This window comes from Vipera berus, assembly GCF_964194415.1.
Source record: "Vipera berus genome assembly, chromosome: W".
NCBI classification, from domain to species: Eukaryota; Metazoa; Chordata; class Lepidosauria; order Squamata; family Viperidae; genus Vipera; species Vipera berus.
The window spans coordinates 7,588,563-7,606,314 of record NC_138210.1 but is presented as its reverse complement, the minus strand read 5'-3'; the positions used below and the strand labels follow the sequence as shown (position 1 = coordinate 7,606,314).

Sequence of the window (17,752 nt, the reverse complement as noted above, 5' to 3'; positions counted from 1 at the left end):
CTGACCTATACGGCGATCATGCCCGCGAGCTCGGGGACCTTGGTCTTTTCCTGGAGGCTTTACGGGCCCGTTTTGAAGATATCTCACGGGTGCTCCGGGCCGAGGCTGAAGTGTTGGATCTGCGCCAGCAAGGAAAACCGGCAGTGCGGTACGTTGGGGAGTTCCGGAAGGTGGCCGGGAGGCTACGGTCATGGCCTGAACGCCTTCTTGTGCATCACTTCAAGGCTGGACTGGATAGTGCCTTGCGGCGAGCTTGTGTGGTAAGAGGGGTGCCGGCCCGTTTGCAGGACTGGTTCCGGCTGGCTATTGAGCTGGACATTGGCTTGCAGGATTCTCGAGGAAGGTCTGAGGGGGTGACCGGGGCCCGGCGGCCGGCCGAGAGAGTGAAGGTGGAGGAGCGGCCCGGCTTGCCGGCGGCCAAGGCCAACCCTGTACCGCCACCACGTCCTGGTATTAGGTGTTTCCGATGTGACCAGCCGGGTCACCGGGTGGCTGAATGCCCGCTCCCGCCAGCCCGGATGGTTCCCCCAGCAACCTCAACACGGGCTTTGCCTGCTAGGAAGACCTCGGAGCGGTCCCGGACTGCTTATCAGGCAGCTGACGACAGCCGTCGGGTGACGACACCTCCTTTGGCAACCGGGCCCGTAACTACCCAGACCGTGCCGACGGAAGACCTTGAGGATCTGGAGTTGGAGGATGATCCGATGGTAAGCGCTCCGGTGTGTCCTTTTGCATTCCCGGTGGTGTTGGTGAGCCCCGTGTCTGGGCAAAGGCAGGCGGTTAAGGCTTTGGTCGATTCAGGGAGCACCCGGTGTCTAATCAACCGGAAAACAGCGGCTGCGGTGGGTATCCGGTTGCAACGACTGGTAACCCCTCTTCGTTTCCAACAAGTGGATGGGTCGCTCCTGGGGGGGGCTCCTATCACCCACGTCACCGAACCAGTCCGGCTGGAATTGGGGGCCCACTGGGAAATTCTGCGTTTTGTTGTGGTGCCCTCTATGACTGAAGCTCTTATTCTGGGCCTTACGTGGCTTGATAAATGGGGCCCCACGATTTGGTGGGAGGGGGGTAGTCGTCATCTTCGGGTGGGTCTGGGCCCCGAGCCCCCTCTCCACCATTCCTTCTTGGGGCCGGGGGACACGGGAACGCGGGAGAAGGTTTGCGGGGTCACGGATGACTCGAAGGTGCATGTACCCCGGGTTTACTCTGATTTAATGGACGTCTTCGATGAGCGGGAGTGCGATTCGTTACCACCCCACCGGCCGACGGATTGTGCCATTGAGTTCGAACCTGGAGCCAAACTGCCTAAGCCCCGTATGTACGCCATGTCCCCAAAAGAGATGCAGGAGTTACGGCAGTACATAGATAAGAATCTGAGAAGAGGATTTATTCAACCAGCACGATCCCGGGTGGCGGCGCCAGTTCTTTTTCGTGAAAAGAAGGATGGGGGCTTGCGCTTGTGTGTAGACTACCGGGGGGTTAATGCGGTGTGCGTGGAGCACCTCTATCCCCTTCCTTTGATGAAGGACATGCTGGCCCATTTGGCGACAGGCCGGGTATTCACCAAGTTGGACCTCAGGGAAGCCTATTACCGGGTGAGGGTCAAAGCCGGGGACGAATGGAAGACCGCGTTTAATTGTCCCCTCGGCAGTTTCCAGTTCCGAGTGATGCCATTTGGCCTACAGGGAGCTCCCGCTGTGTTCATGCAATTGATCAATCAGGTCCTGCATGAGTTCCTGTATCGGGGTGTTTTGGTATACTTGGACGACATCCTGATTTACTCGGACACATTGGAGGAGCATGTGCTTCTTGTGCGGCAAGTGTTGTCAAGACTGCTGGAAGCACAGCTCTATGTTAAACTGTCCAAGTGTGAGTTCCACAAGGCCCAACTGGACTACCTTGGGTATCGTATATCGGCGGCGGGGGTGGAGATGGACCCTAGAAAGGTACAAGCCATTCAACAGTGGCAGGCTCCGCGGACTCGGCGACAGTTGCAAAGTTTTCTTGGCTTTGCCAACTTTTACAGGCAATTCATCCCACGTTTCGCGGCCATCGCCTTGCCGTTAACTGATCTTCTGCGCACACGACAGTTGAAGACACGCCCGCGTCCGGGGCTGAAATTGGAGTGGTCCACCGCGTGTCAGCGGGCGTTCGAGGAACTGAAGTCTCTCTTTGCTAAGGAGCCCGTTTTGAGACATCCCGACCCCGAACTGGCTTATGTCGTGCAGGCGGATGCGAGCGATGTTGCTCTTGGGGCCGTCCTCCTTCAGCGGAACAGTGCTGGGGTCTTGCAGCCGTGTGCTTATGCCTCTAAGAAACTGACTCCCACTGAACGGGCCTGGGCGGTGTGGGAGAAGGAGGCTTTTGCGGTCCGTTGGGCTTTGGAAACCTGGCGACATCTTCTGGAAGGGGCCTCCCGTCCGTTCGAACTGTGGACAGACCATAAAAACTTGGAAGCCCTTCAAACCCCTCGTCGTCTGTCGCCTAAACATGTCCGATGGGCCTTATACTTTCGACGCTTCCGTTTTGTGCTGAAGTATGTGCCGGGAGGTCGGAACTTTCTGGCGGATGCCTTGTCACGCATGCCTCAGTTTGACAGCAAGAGGGAGGAGGTGGTGCAGGCACTCATCCCGACACTGGCAAACGAGGGGATTGATTCAGAGAGTGCAAGACAGGTGTCGGAGGAGGATTTGAACCAGGCCATCAAAAGGACCTTGCAGGAGGATGCCTGGTTGCTGAGTAATCCGGGACTATTAACTATGCGGGACGGTTTAGCGTGGCATGGAACACGATTGTATGTGCCTGAAACCGTGCGGCCACGCGTTCTACATGGGTGTCACGATGCCAAACAGGCGGGACATTTCGGGTTTGTGAAAACTTTACATCTGGCACGTCGTCAATTCTGGTGGCCCCGCATGAAGAGTGACATCGAGCAGTACGTACGGCGTTGCCATATTTGTGCCACTACAAAACCCCAAGTTGGGAAGCCTTTGGGGTTGTTGCAACAGGTAGCTGACCCAACTCGGCCTTGGCAGGACATCGCCATGGACTTCGTTGTGGACCTCCCAGAGAGTAAGGGTCACACCGTTATCTGGACAGTAGTTGACCTGTTTTCTAAACAGGCACATTTTGTCCCGTGTAAGGGGTTGCCATCAGCCCGTCGCCTAGCTTGGTTGTTCCTCACGCAAGTATACCGACTACATGGAGTGCCGCGGCGTGTGATTTCGGATAGAGGGGTGCAGTTCACGGCCCGGTTTTGGAGAGAGTTCCTGCGTCATATCGGTTCGTCCCAGGGATTGAGTACCGCTTATCACCCCAGCACCAACGGGGCCGCAGAACGAGCCAACGCTGCTGTTGAACGCTATTTACGGAGCTATGTTTCTTTTCGGCAGACAGACTGGGTAGACCTGTTAGCGCTTGCTGAAGTTGCATACAATAACGCAGTTCACAGTAGTACTGGCTTCTCTCCATTTCGGGTGGTCACTGGTCACGAGTTCGTTCCCTTCAGTGAGTGCCCCCAGGACGAGGGATCTCCGTGCTCACCGCTTGACTGGATGCATCAGATCACGGCTGCCTGGGGGGCGGCGAAAGAAGCGTTGGATCGGTCTGCCGTAGCGACCAAAGCACAGGCGGACAAAAAACGAAAACCCTTTGCTACACCGCGGGTGGGGGACCTGGTTTACTTGTCCACCAAGTATTTACGGTTACAGGTCCCGTGCCGTAAGCTAGGACCCAAATACCTCGGGCCGTTCCGGGTGGTGCAGGTGGTAAACCCGGTGACGGTGCGGCTGCGGTTGCCTAAGTTTTTGGGTAAGGTCCACCCGGTGTTCCATAGTAGCCTGCTGAAACCTGCTCCAGCGGCTACCGTGGCAGCAGGGGAGGGGGGTCCCGGACCGGTTCACGCTGACCAGTATGAGGTGCAGGGGGTCTTGGACTCCAGGGTGCGGAGGGGTGCTCTACAGTATCTCTTTCAGTGGAAGGGGTACCCGGTGGAGGAGGCGACGTGGGTGTCACGGGAAGATGTCCATGCTCCACGTTTGATCCGGGCGTTCCACCGAGCCCACCCTGGCAGGCCGGGGGGTGGGGGACATGGGGGTGTGTGCATAGTGAATGATGCTAAACCCTTGTTTTCTACATCTGCAGGAGGACCCTTGGTAGGGGGGGCGGCATGTCGGGCCGGGCACGCCCGACATTCGGACGGGCCGCGGGGAGCCTCACCAGGCCGCCAGGCTCCTGCAGAGCACCCCGTCAGGCCCGAAGCCTCCCGCCGGCGCCCGTCGTTTCCCGGAGGGCCGGCTCAGCATGCGGCCCTTCCCGGCGTCCCCGTAACCGCCCGGAGCAACGTACCAGGCCGCAGGGCCGTTCGCCGGAATCCTCACCTCCTCGCCATGCTGCCGGGCTCCGGAAGCGGCTGGCCACGCCCACACCACTCCGACGGGCCGGGGAATGGGTCAATTGAAAGAACAGCGCAGCGGCGGGCCGCCTGTCAGCTGGGGAGGCCGCGGACCAGCCAGCCGGCTCCCAGAAGCTGCTTACAGGCCGGGAAGGGGCCGTGCGATGGACTGGACGATGGACTGGGCGATGGCTGCCCAGCGCCCGGCCTGCAGGATAAGAATGGGTGCCTGGGTGGGCCAGGGGGTGACGGAGATGACCGGTGGGCCGGGGAGGGGTTTAGAGCGCAGATTGCGGCGGTCTGGGGCGGTGAGGGGAAAGAGGAGCCTAGGCAGAGTTCTGGGGGAAAGGAGGGAGGTTTAGGCTGGGGGGTAACTTACCGGCTGCATTGGTGGTGGGATGGGAGCCAAAAGGAGGGAATCTTGGGAGGCGGTGTTTAAGTAGGGTGGGGGCGTGGTGGTGTGATTAAGGGTGTGGTGGTGGGAGACGGCCTTGCCGGTTATTTAACAGCGTTGACTGTGCTGTGAAGTCAACGCTGACTTCATTTGTCTTTGAGCAACTGTTTATGAGGAAAATAAACACGGCTAGAAGAACCAGCTCCCGTTCCGGTTTCAATCTTTTGGTGACTCGTCGGACGGGGTCTGATAACTCACTTTTCCTTCCAACGCCCATCGACCACCGGGCTTTTCGGTCGTACTGCCCCACCGCTTCTTCCCCAGGGGAATATGCCGCTTCAGCTTCCCATCGTCTCTGGGATTCCATTTGGGGGGAAGACTCCCCCTCCATGGGGCTTCCCTCCTCTCTTGCTTCGTCGCCAGACATTGTATTTGTTGCAAAGTCCCCCGGTAAGGTTTTCCCTTCCAGGTTGACTCTTAAAGCAGATTCCGTCTACTGTCAGGACCCACCTCAATCCACATCTTAGGAAATAAGAACTCTTGGATGCAAGTTTAGTCCAAAAGGAAAATGTTTACTAGGATGGAATCGATTGTGGCAATACAAGACGGAATCTAACAAAGTTACATTTCAATCCTATATAAAGCATTCCCATTTCAGCCCCTCCCCTCATCCATTTGGTCAGGCTCTCATCATTTGCTTAGGTGTCAGGTCCTTCCATGGGAAAGGGAACTCTCCTTGGTTTTATGGTTATTGCTTTTCTTTTTAGTTGTAAATGAAGATGCAATCCAGATCTGTCTCTCCCCCTCCCTCCCCCAGTTCAAATTTTCCCTGTTGTTTGAAGATCGCCTAAAGTCTATCCTCTCCCCCCCCCTTCGGAGAGATGGCAGAATCCCCAGAATAAGCACATTGTTCTACCTATACATTTATGAAATGTGATATAAATGGATTCTGACACCCAAGGCAGTATATTCTACATTTGGGGAGTAACACAGAAAGAATATCTTATATTCTAGGTACTTTCTGGTTAGGTTTCTATTAAAGAGCTTTAAATACTGCTATTTTAAGGAAAATCCAAAAATATTCAACTAGTCTAGAATCAGGGTTTTATTTGGAGCCAACAAACTGGATAATTCTTATTGTATCCATTATATAGGAAGATAAGTGACGGGAAGGGCAATTGTCTTAAGTGTGCTGAAAATAGAAAATACAGTTGACAATAAAAGAGTGTAGAGGAGATGCAAATAGCTGCAGACATTGCTACTGAAAATTTGCCTTCAGCAGTACACCTTGGGAGAGGTGAGACTCACGCTGGCTACTTGCCCGATGTAATTTAACCATTTTTATATGCACTAGGAAGGTTTTTATTTTTCACTTATTTCCCTGTTGACTTACCCGCTCCCTTCATTTCCTAGTTTAGGCCTCCCTTTCTTTTCTTTTTAATGCTTTAATGCAACACATTGCATTTATGGTTTTGTATTTGTTCAGTAGATTTTAAACTGCCTCAATTTTATTTAGTATAACTAAAGAAAATATGAATTGTTCAGGAGAAAATCTAAAATATGCTGGACAAAAATATTAACAAAACAGATTTATTTACCTTCTTTTTTTTTAGCAATTTCTTACTGGTATCCGCTTTCATAGCCGATGTAATCTGTGGAACTATTCTTCTACCAAATAGTGAAGGCATGGTCTCTTCTAAGTGAAGTTTTTTCATCTTGGGTTTACCAACTTTGCCTTTTATGGGTTTGCCAGTCATTCCTGCCAGTACATCCTCTCTTTCCTGAGCTTCTACTTTCTAAAACATACATGAAAATAAAAATTAGATATAAACAGCTTCTAAACTCTGTAAGGTCTGAACACATATGCTATGTACTGTATACTATATGAGGTAAAGGTAAAGGTTCCCGCGCACATGCGTGCTAGTCGTTTCCAACTCTAGGGGCCAGTGCTCATCTCCGTTTCAAAGCCGAAGAGCCAGCACTTGTCCAAGGACGTCTCCGTGGTCATGTGGCCGGCATGACTAGACACCAAAGGCGCACGGAATGCTGTTACCTTCCCACCGTAGTGGTCCCTATTTTTCTACTTGCATTTTTACGTGCTTTCGAACTGCTAGGTTGGCAGAAGCTGGGACGAGTAACACTCTGTTACGCGGCACTCGGGATTTGACCCACCAAACTGCCGACCTTCTGATCGACAAGCTCAGCGTCCTAATGCACTGAGCCACCGCGTACCCTGTATACTATATACTAATATACAATATTATATTCATGTATCACATATATTTTCACAAGTGATTCTAATTAGGAAAAGATTTTTAAATATAGTGCAACTATATTATTTCACTACTATTCCTAATGAATTAATTTGAAATAAACAAATGTACCAATTTATCTTGAAAACAACTTTTTGATTCAAAAAAACCTTTAACACATAAAGGAAATTCAGGAGAATAACAGAACCATGACTGATTATTTTCAGCAAGAAAGATTATATTCCATGTTGTAGGATATAAATTTTCTATATCAAGTTCTTAAGAATATCAATCTGCTAATACAAACTAATGGATGTTATTACATTTCTATTCAGAAATAAAATTAAAAGTTGTTTTCAACATAGTGCCCACTTAAGTATCAAGCCAAAACTCTAAATAAGTATGATATCCCAAAAATATGTTGGGGTATACCAGACTTATTTTGCCTATTAAGAATCTTATAGGAAAAAGCAGAATAGTTGTATCAGCATATGTATATGTATGTGTATGTGTATGTATATGTATGTATGTATGTATGTATGTATGTATGTATGTATGTATATATATATATATATATATATATATGTGTGTGTGTGTGTGTGTGTGTGTGTGTATAGATGACGGCGAGCGGCAGAGTGCTTTCTCTGCATGGGGAGGGCAAGAGGAGAGGAGCAGTGTGTCAAAATTCAAACAGCTGGCAACAAGCGTGACGGAAACAGCAATTGAGCAATTGATTGCAGGAGGGCGTGAGCCGAACAGACTGGTAACACGCTCGTTAGCCAAACAATTGCCGTTACAGAGACTATAAAAACACAATTCTCAATCCTGGCTAGAAGTCTGACGATGTCTTTTTTACACTAACAACAAGCGGATATTTCATTTTTTACTCTCAGCTAAGACTCATCTCTTTTCAACTGAGATCTTGTTTTTCTTTTCAAATTTTATTCATCTGTCATTCTTTAATACATCTGTGGATTACAAACTATATCAAGAGGGCAAAATCAACATTATCCACAGGAGGGACCAAAAGGAGAACTTAGAACTCCTAGAACAAAGGTGAAATTGGTTTTTGAGAGGAGATTGGACAGCGATTTGTCCAAAATGGTATAGGTCCCTTCAACTCTGTTAATCTTTTATTCTAGAAGATTAACATTTAAGAATAGAAATTTCAGTTTAAAATTTCTTTTTTAAAAAAAACTAAATTTTGGGGAATTTTGAAAATGAACTTCTAGAATTTTTAAAATTTTGGGGGAAAAAATCTTTTAACGAGGTGTCCCAAGTGAGAGGTGGCCCGGCAGCCCATTTGAGAGAGGGAGAGACAACCCAGCAGCCCCACTGAGAGATGGAGAGGCAGCCCAACGACTGAGCCCGGAAAATGAGCAGAGGTGCTGTGGTGCAAATGGAGACCAGCTGAGCTAGGAACAGAGCTAGGTGGCAGCAGACCAGTGGTTGTGAGCAGCATGGCAGACCAACTGAGCAGAAGCGGTGCAAAGCTAAGTGGCAGAGGAGTGGAGTGCCCATAGCAGAAACTGAGGGCAGCACAGCTGAACAGCAGCAGTGCCGAGCTATGTATGACAGAAGACCAGAGAGCAGCACGGCAGCCAGCAGCAGCTGAGTGCAGCGCAGGGGACCAGCCGAGCAGTGGCTAAGCAGAGCAGAGCACCCAGATCAATACATCGTACCTGAAAACCCCAGCAGTGGCCAGGCAAACGAACGGCAAGAAGGCAGGGAGGAAAAGGATAAGTACAAAACACTTTTGAACAGGGGAAAAAAGGAAAAACTCTCAAGGCACAGTTAAGAGCAAAGCATCTCCTACAAAACAGCCAGAGGTTTCCAGCAAAAAGAAGTGTACATCACTTAATAAAGGGCCAAGAACTTTTGTAAATTTTACATTTTTAAGATCTCTGAATTTTTAAAAAGGTTTTTTCAAATTTTAAATTGTCTTTTCAATTTTCAATTTTTTTATTTTTTAAATTTTTTTCAATTTTAATTTGTCTTTTCAATTTTAAATTCTTTTTCCAATTATAAACTTTTTTCATTTTTTTATTTTTTCCAATTTTCCAATTTCTTTTTTAATTTAAATGGAAAAAGTTTACTTATTTTAATTCTTTAGAAATTTTTAAATTCTTAATGATGTAAGAGGAAAAAAAAATTAAAAAATCACAGAAAAAGAGACAGACACTTCAAAACAGGGAAGATAGTAATGAATTTTCAAGGCAGAGAATAAAGGACCAAGAACTTTTGTAAACTAACACTTCACAAAAGGGAAAATATTTAATTTTTAGAAATTTTTAATTTTTTAGCAAACTAAAAAAAAGTCATGGAAAAAGAGACTGACATTATGCTTGCATTATGTAATAGGTTTGAGCTTAGGCCCACAGAAGACCCATACAGTGAGGGGGAAAAGTATTTGATCCCCACCCAATTTTGTACGTTTGCCCACTGAAAAAGAAATGGATCAGTCTATAAGTTTAATGGTAGGTTTATTTTAACAGTGAGAGACAGAATAATAACAAAAAAAATCCAGAAAAATGCATTTCAAAAAAGTTATAAATTGTTTTGCATTTTAATGAGTGAAATAAGTATGTGACCCCTTCGCAAAACATGACTTAGTACTTGGTGGCAAAATCCTTGTTGGCAATCACAGAGGCTTCTTGTAGTTGGCCACCAGGTTTGCACACATCATGGGAGGGATTTTGTCCTTCTCCTCTTTGCAGATCCTCTCCAAGTCATTAAAGTTTCGAGGCTGACGTTTGGTGGCTCGAACCTTCAGCTCCCTCCACAGATTTTCTGTGGGATTAAGGTCTGGAGACTGGTTAGGCCACTCTAGGACCTTAATGTGCTTCTTCTTGAGCCACTCCTTTGTTGCCTTGACCATGTGTTTTGGGTCATTGCCATGCTAAAATATCCATCCACGACCCATTTTCATTGCCCTGGCTGAGGGAAGGAGGTTCTCAATCAAGATTTGACGGTACATGGCCCCGTCCGTCATCCCTTTGATGCGGTGAAGTTGTCTTGTCCCCTTAGCAGAAAAATACCCCCAAAGCATAATGTTTCCACCTCCACGTTTGACGGTGGGGATGGTGTTCTTGGGGTCATAGGCAGCATTCCTCCTCCTCCAAACACGGCCAAAGAGCTTGATTTTGGTCTCATCTGACGACAACACTTTCACCCAGTTCTCCTCTGAATCATTCAGATGTTCATTGGCAAACTTCAGACGGGCCTGTACATGTGCTTTATTGAGCAGGGGGACCTTGCGGGCACTGCAGGATTTCAGTCCTTCATGGCATAGTGTGTTACCAATTGTTTTCTTGGTGACTATGGTCCCAGCTGCCTTGAGATAATTGACAAGATCCTCCCATGTAGTTCTGGGCTGATTCCTCACCGTTCTCATGATCATTGAAACTCCATGAGGTGAGTTCTTGCATGGAGCACCAGACCGAGGGAGATTGACAGTTATTTTGTGTCTTCCATTTGCGAATAACCGCACCAACTGTTGTCACCTTCTCATCAAGCTGCTTGGCGATAGTCTTGTAGCCCATTCCAGCCTTTTGTAGGTCTACAATCTTGTCCCCAACATCCTTGGACAGCTCTTTGCTCTTGGCCATGGTGGAGAGTTTGGAATCTGATTGATTGCTTCTGTGGACAGGTGTCTTTTATACATGTAACAAGCTGAGATTAGACACAGTCCCTTTAAGAGAGTGCTCCCAATCTCAGCTTCTTACCTGTATAAAAGACACCTGGGAGCCAGAAATCTTGCTGATTGATAGGGGATCAAATACTTACTTCACTCATTAAAATGTAAATCAATTTATAACTTTTTTGAAATGTGTTTTTCTGGATTTTTTGTCAGTGGGCAAATGTACAAAATCAGCAGGTGATCAAATACTTTTTTCCCTCACTGTACACCCAAATTGAACACAATAGGGAACAAAGGACTTCTGTAAAAATGACCCTATATACAGTGCATTCAGAAAGTATTCAGACCCCCTTCACTTTTTCAATTTTGTTATGCTACAGCCTGTTTCTACAGTTACTGAAATTCATTTTTTCTCATTAATCTACACTTACTACCCCATAATGACAAAGTGAAAACAGAATTTTAGAAATGTCTGTAAATGTATTAAAAAGAAAAAAACTGACATTGGCATAAGTATGCAGACCCTTTGCAACAACATGTGAAATTTAGCTCAGGTGCCTCCCATTTCTTTTGATGTTGCTGACATGTTTCTACACCTGATTGGAGTCCACCTGTGGTAAATTAAATTGATTGGACATGATTTGGAAAGACACACACATCTCTATAGATGGCCTCACAGCTGAGAATGCATACTGTAGCAAAGCAAAATGCATACTGTAGCAGAGCAAACGCCATGAGGTCAAAGGAACTGCCTGCAGAGCTCAAAGACAGGATTATTGCAAGGCACAGATCTAAGGAAGGCTACAATAAAATTTCTGCTGCACTGAAGGTTTGTAAGAGCACAGTGGCCTCCATAATTCTCAAATGGAAGAGGTTCGGCACAACCAGGACTCTTCCAAGAGCTGGTTGCCCGGTCAAACTGAGCAATCAGGGGAGAAGGGCCTTAGTAAGAGAAGTGACCAAGAACCCGATGGTCACTCTGACTGAGCTCCAGAGATCCTGTGTGCAGATGGGACAGAGTTCCAGAAGGACAACCATCATTGCAGCCCTCCACCGATCTGGGCTTTATGGGAGAATGGCTAGACAAAAGCCTCTCCTCAGTGCAAAAACATGAAAGCCTGCTTGGAGTTTGCAAAAAAGCACCTGAAAGACTCTCAGGCTGTGAGGAACAAGATTCTCTGGTCTGATGAAACCAAGATTGAACTGTTTGGCCTCAATTCTAAACGTTATGTCTGGAGGAAACCAGGCACTGCTCATCACCTGCCCAATATCATCCCAACAGTGAAGCCTGGTGGCAGCATCATGCTGTGGGGGGAATAAGTGAGGAAATATATCAGTTTTACACAACCTAGAGCTGTGTGGATGCACTCTAAATGCCACAAACATCAGGATCCGTCTTGAATGCATTTGGGTATATAAAAGGAAAAGGAATGACACACATGTGTATACTACAGGCCACCCAGCCAAACGGGAAATATATGAACTTTTTGCTAATCAGTTAACTAAGGTATTCAGGAAGCACACCACAATAGTAATCGGGGACTTTACGTACCTTGACATCAACTTGAAGACAAACTCTGCACCTAGTGGAAGATCAAACAGATTCATGACAAACCTAGCAGACAACTTTGTCTCCCAAAAGGTAAAGAAGGGAACTAGGGATCAGCCATACTGGACTTAATTCTCACTAACAGAGTGGAAATGATAGAAGGTGTTGAAGTTACAGGAACCTTGGGGGGGGGGGAGAGTAACCATGAAATATTGGAATTTAACATTATGCAAGCACAAGCAAAAGAACAAAGTCAAACTAGAGTCTTGGACTTTAAGAGAACTAATTTCAATAAAGAGATCTTGGGAAGGATTCCATGGATGAGAATCCTGAAGGGGAAAATAACTCAAGAAGCTTGGGAAATTTTGAAATGTGAGATTATAAAAGCCTAGACTAGCATAATTCCAATGTAGAATAAAAATAACAGCTCTCAAAAGAAACCAGCCTGGCTGCACAAAGAACTTGCTGATAAACTGAAAGACAAAAAGGACAAGTATAAAAGAGGGGCATGTAACTAAGGCAGGATATCAGCAAACAGCCCAAACTTGCAAAGATGAAGTCAGGAAAGCTAAGGATCAAACTGAAGTAAGGCTTGCAACAAAAGTAAAAAAATAACAAAAAAAGCTTCTTTCAACATGTAAAAAAACAAGAAAAAAGTCAAGGAAACAACTGGTCCATTAATGGGAGAAAATGGCAAGAAGGTGACGAGCAGCAGGGAGAAAGCAGAACTGCTTAACTCATTTTTTTATCTCTCTTTACACAAAAGGGAAAAAAAACAGCCCAACCCATTAAAAAAACCCTGTAAAATGCAGATTAGGAATGCAATTAAAAATTAGTAAGAAAATGATAAGAGAACACCTATCCACTCTAGATGATTTCAAATCACCAGAACCAGATGGATTACTTCCCAAGGTTCTGAAGGAGCTGGCAGACGTGATCTCAGAACCACTGAACCATATCTTTTAAAGATCTTGGAACACTGGGGAACTACCAGAGGACTGGAAAAGGGCTGATGTGGTTCCAATCTTCAAAAAATGAAAAAGAAAAATAGATCCAGGAAACTACATTCCTATCACCCTGACCTCAATACCTGGGAAAATTCTGGAAAAGATAAGCAACGAATCTGCAAACACCTAGAGCACAGGTCAGCAACCCACGGCTCTGAAGCCGCATGCGGCTCTTCCAGCCTTCTCCTGCGGCTCCCAGTTTGGAGAGAGAGAGAGACAGAAACAGAGAGAGGCACTTGCGCTTCCCTTCTCTCTCTCTCTCTCTCTCTCTCTCTCTCTCTCTCTCTCTCTCTCTCTCTCTCTCTCTCTCTCTCTGTGTAACTCACACTGTCCTCCGAGAAGCTGACGAGCTTATTGGGCAGGGCTCCTGCTCCACAGGAAGCAGGAACAGAGCCAGCCCAATAAGAATGTGTATCAGCTTGTCCAAGAACAGCGTGAAGCCAACTTGTCAGGTGAGCAGAAGATCGGAGAGAGGGAGGGAGAGAGACAGCGGGAGGGAGAGAGAAGGGAAGCACAAGTGCCTGTCTCTGTCTCTCTCTCTCTCACACACACACAACACACAAACACACTGAGTAGGGGAAGAGGACTGGCAGACCAAGGGCAGAAAGAGAGAGGGAGGGAGAGAGAGGGGGAGAGAGGGGGAGGGAGAGAGAGAAAAAAATATGAATATATGTGGTTGTCCTTACTGGACTTTTAGTAAAGAATGTTTAATGAAATATTTTGATGTGTTTTTTTTAATTAAGAGGTGAGGTATGGGGATAATTATGCTGTATTTAAAGATGGTAGATAAGCTACTAAAATTGTTTTTACCTGTTGGGATATAGGAGAAAGGTTTTTCCCCCCTCTTTCTCCTGTCCTTTTCTCTCCCCTCCCCCACATTTTTTTCTTTTCTATTTTTCTGTTTGTAGTTTTTATAGTTTGTACTGACTTTTTATTTCATAAATACGAGGACTCAAATAGACATTTGAGTATTTTATTTGAAAGTAACCTTCGACCCAGCGTCTTTTTTTGTTTGGAGTTCAAAATGCTTTTGTTGCATGCAGAAATAAAAAATTGTTTTCTTTGTAGCAGTTCATTGATTTCTTAAACGCAGCACACTATAGTTTTTTTATACATAGCATAAAGGTAAAAAACAATATATGCAGTGTTATCTTCATTTTAGATGTCAAAGGGTTTTGCGGCTCCCAGTGTTTTCTTTTCAGTGGGAAACGGGTCCAAGTGCCTCTTTGAGTGTTTAGGTTGCCTACCCCTGACCTAGAGGCAAGTAAAGTTATTGTTAACTCTGCAACAAACCTGAATGAAGACATTTGGCTCATTTTCAGTTGCCACCAGAATGGGAGGGGGTGGTGGAATTTTTCTGCTAGCTTAAACAATTCTCTGTCCCGTGGGAACCAAGGTCATTTCTGTTTGTTTGTTTGTTTGTTTTTGTCCCACGCCCTTTGTTCACCTGTGCTTAGAAAGGTGAAGTGGCTAACTGGCTGCGATGAATCAGGGGACTGGAAGTACCTGACCACCTTCCACAACCACTCCATCAAGAGGCTGAGAGAGGAGTCTGACTGACCCGAAGTGGGAGAAGTGGAGCCGATTGCTCACCATCTGATCTCCAGTGGCCGAGACCGCAGGAGCTCCTCAACGCTCCCACCTCCCTGGCAAAGCCCAAGCCCAGTCGCAATGGCTTGGGCTGCTTCACCGGACAGTTTTGGGATTGAGTCCTGTGTGCCGGTGTAGCCCAGAGAGAGATCAACGTCCTGCAAGCCCTGGAGCCCAGCCGAGAGGGTTTCACAATGTGGCTCTCCCCCAACTCCAGTGCCTGCGACTGGGTATGCAACAAGCCTACTGGGGACAATGGCCTGGAGACCCTCCTCCTATCAAACACAAGTTTGATGGAGATCCTGAGAAGCTGTCTTTCTTTCTGAACCAAGTGTGGGCTCACCTGAACCGCTATGCTCCCGGATACCCTGATGGGGCCAGGATGGTCAATGCCATGGCAGCGAACCTAGAGGGGGAAACAGCTGAGTGGGTGACCACCCTGCATGATGAACGAGCACCAGAACTGTGGAACAACAATCTGTTTATGCGTGAACTGAGAGCCAGGTTCGAAGATGAGTCCCTAGCTCTCCAAGCTGAGTGTCAAGCCTTTGTGGGCTCGACACTAACGGGAGGGGGGAGGGGGACAAGGACAGCGGCTGGGGGCGTCTGGATGCAGCAGTGGAGGCCAGTGACAAAAACAGAGGTGAGAGCCCTTCCCTCCCCTGTTACCTGGACCATCAAAGGGAAACCCAGTGGAGCATGGCTACTTGGCCGTCGGCTCTGCGGCTGTCCTACTGAACAGCTGATCAGCTCCACAGCCAGTGTTGCAGCCCAAGGTGTGCGAGGTCCAACCCGCAGAACTGGCGAGCAACACACAGGCGGTCCCAGGGACGGCGCAGGAGGCAGGAGCCTCAGGAGAGTGGTGGCATAGTTCAGCTGTCACCGGCCTGGCAGCCGGCCACCTACACACACTGGGTGCTTCGGCCCACCCACTGATGGAGTAGAGAGAGGCACCTAACGGATGATGATGAAGGGGAATAGAGCTATTCCACAGCACCGGGACGGCATACGATGGACGTTTTGCGGGAGAGGTTTGGAGAGGCTGGGTTCCAGGATCCCCCCTCATGGTCACATTGGGAGGTGGGGCCTGAGATGGCATGGCCACGAACGGGACCCCAGCAAACACAGCTGTTGCAGACCTGGTTCCGATTGGCCAGCCTGAAACTGAAATTGGATGCCAGCCATGTTCCTGACACTCTGCAGGTGAGAGGTCCCACCCAGAGTGCATTCCTGCCCAGTCCAGCAGGATGACCGCAGGCTGCGTGGGATGGCAGGTCATTGTTGGATTCAAGCGGGGGCCCCACCAGGCTTCTGGTTGCAGTGGCTGGGTTGTTGGCCCAGCGGGGTGCAGGCGCTAGAGAACAGCACCCTCTACCTGCTATTCATGCCCTGCAAGGTCTTGGCTGGCCATTGGGGTCTTGGCAGGCAACGTTCGATGGGAACCTGGACTGTCTGGCATTATTTTTAAGCCAGGTCATCAGTCATCTGGACCAATACGCCCACTTTTATCCATCCCAGTGGGCAATGGTGGCGGTGACCGCGGTGTTGCAAGGCGAGGCTGCAGAGTAGGTGGCAGATCTGCATAGTGACCATGTGAAGGAGTTAGCAGATGCCGGGCTGTTTCTGGAGGCTTTGCAATCCCGCTTTGAGGATGTCTCCCATGTTCAAGCGTGGCTGAATACGTACGGGAGTTCCGGTGGGTGGCAGTAGGTTGCGGTCTTGGCCAGAACACCTACTGGTCCACCAGTTCCAGGCAAGTTTGGACTGTGACTTGCACCAAGCGTGCATCTATCGTGGCATCCCAAGCAGGTTACAGGACTGGTTTCGCGTGGTGGTGGACCTGGATGCAGGGCTGCAGGAATTCTGGTCCAAGGGGGCTGGGTCATCAGGATTGCGCAGGCCCGTGAAGAAACCAAGGGGTGACAGCCGGGTAGCCCCGGGTCCGGGTCCCTCCGCAGGTACTCCTTGTACATTGTTTAGATGCTTCCGCTGCAACCAGCCGGGACATCGGGTTGCGGAGTGTCCAGTTCCCGTTCCACGAGGGAAACCAGGCACTCCTGGGAGGGCTGGAGCCACACCAAAGAAGACCCCAGAGAAGTCGACAGCTGTGCACCAGGCACAGGCCCCTACCCCTCGAGGGGGGGTCTGAAGGAGGAGGAGGCAACAGCAGCAATGAGATATCAGCTGGTCGCCTACAACAGCGAGGAAGATGCAGCGGAGGACCCAATGGTGAATGAACCCGTATGGCCATTTGTCATCCCCATCATCTTTCCAGGTCCACAGACAGGCCACCGTGGGGAGTATAGGGCCGTAATTGATTCCAGCTGCACCCGCTGCCTGATCAGTAGGGCTGTAGTTGCTGAGGTGGGGATCAGAGTGAGGCAGCTGGCCAGCCCCGTGAGGTTTCAGCAGGTGGATGGCTCCCTATTGGGGGCCCCCCTCCGGCCACCCTAGTAACAGAGCCAGTAAGGCTGGAGGTGGCCCACTAGGAGGTCCTCCAGTTTATAGTGGCCCCATCCATGACCAAGGCTGTTATCTTGGGGTTGGTGTGGCTGGACAAGTGGGGCCCTACAATTTGGTAGGAGTGGGGCTACTGGAAGGTACAAATAGGTATTGGCCCTCAGCCACCCCCTCACGAACAAGCGCAGAACAGCATAGAGAGCAAGGGAAAGGAAGTAACGGGGGAGTACGGTGGGACCCCCCCCTTCCCATCGGTGTACGCCGATCTCGCCAAGGTGTTCAGTGAGCATGAGTGTGATGTTTTACCTCCTTATCATCTGACCGACTGTGCAATCAACAACCTTGTTGTTAGCTGTGAAGTCGTGTCTGACCCATCACGATCCCATGGACAACGTTCCTCCAGGCTTTTCTGTCCTCTACCATCTTCTGGAGTCCATTTAAGCTCACGCCTACTGCTTCAGTGACTC

General features: G+C 48.6%; 1 protein-coding gene across 1 annotated transcript in view; it reads right to left on the bottom strand.

The window, feature by feature from the left end:
- The window catches only part of LOC308676842 (DNA topoisomerase 2-beta-like), a gene marked incomplete at both ends in the record, with an annotated part of 378,437 nt that overhangs the window by 135,596 nt on the left and 225,089 nt on the right, over positions 1-17,752 (bottom strand). Inside the window, 1 exon segment of the mRNA XM_081342876.1 lies at positions 6,386-6,583. Within this exon segment, the coding sequence (XP_081199002.1) occupies positions 6,386-6,583 (198 nt within the window).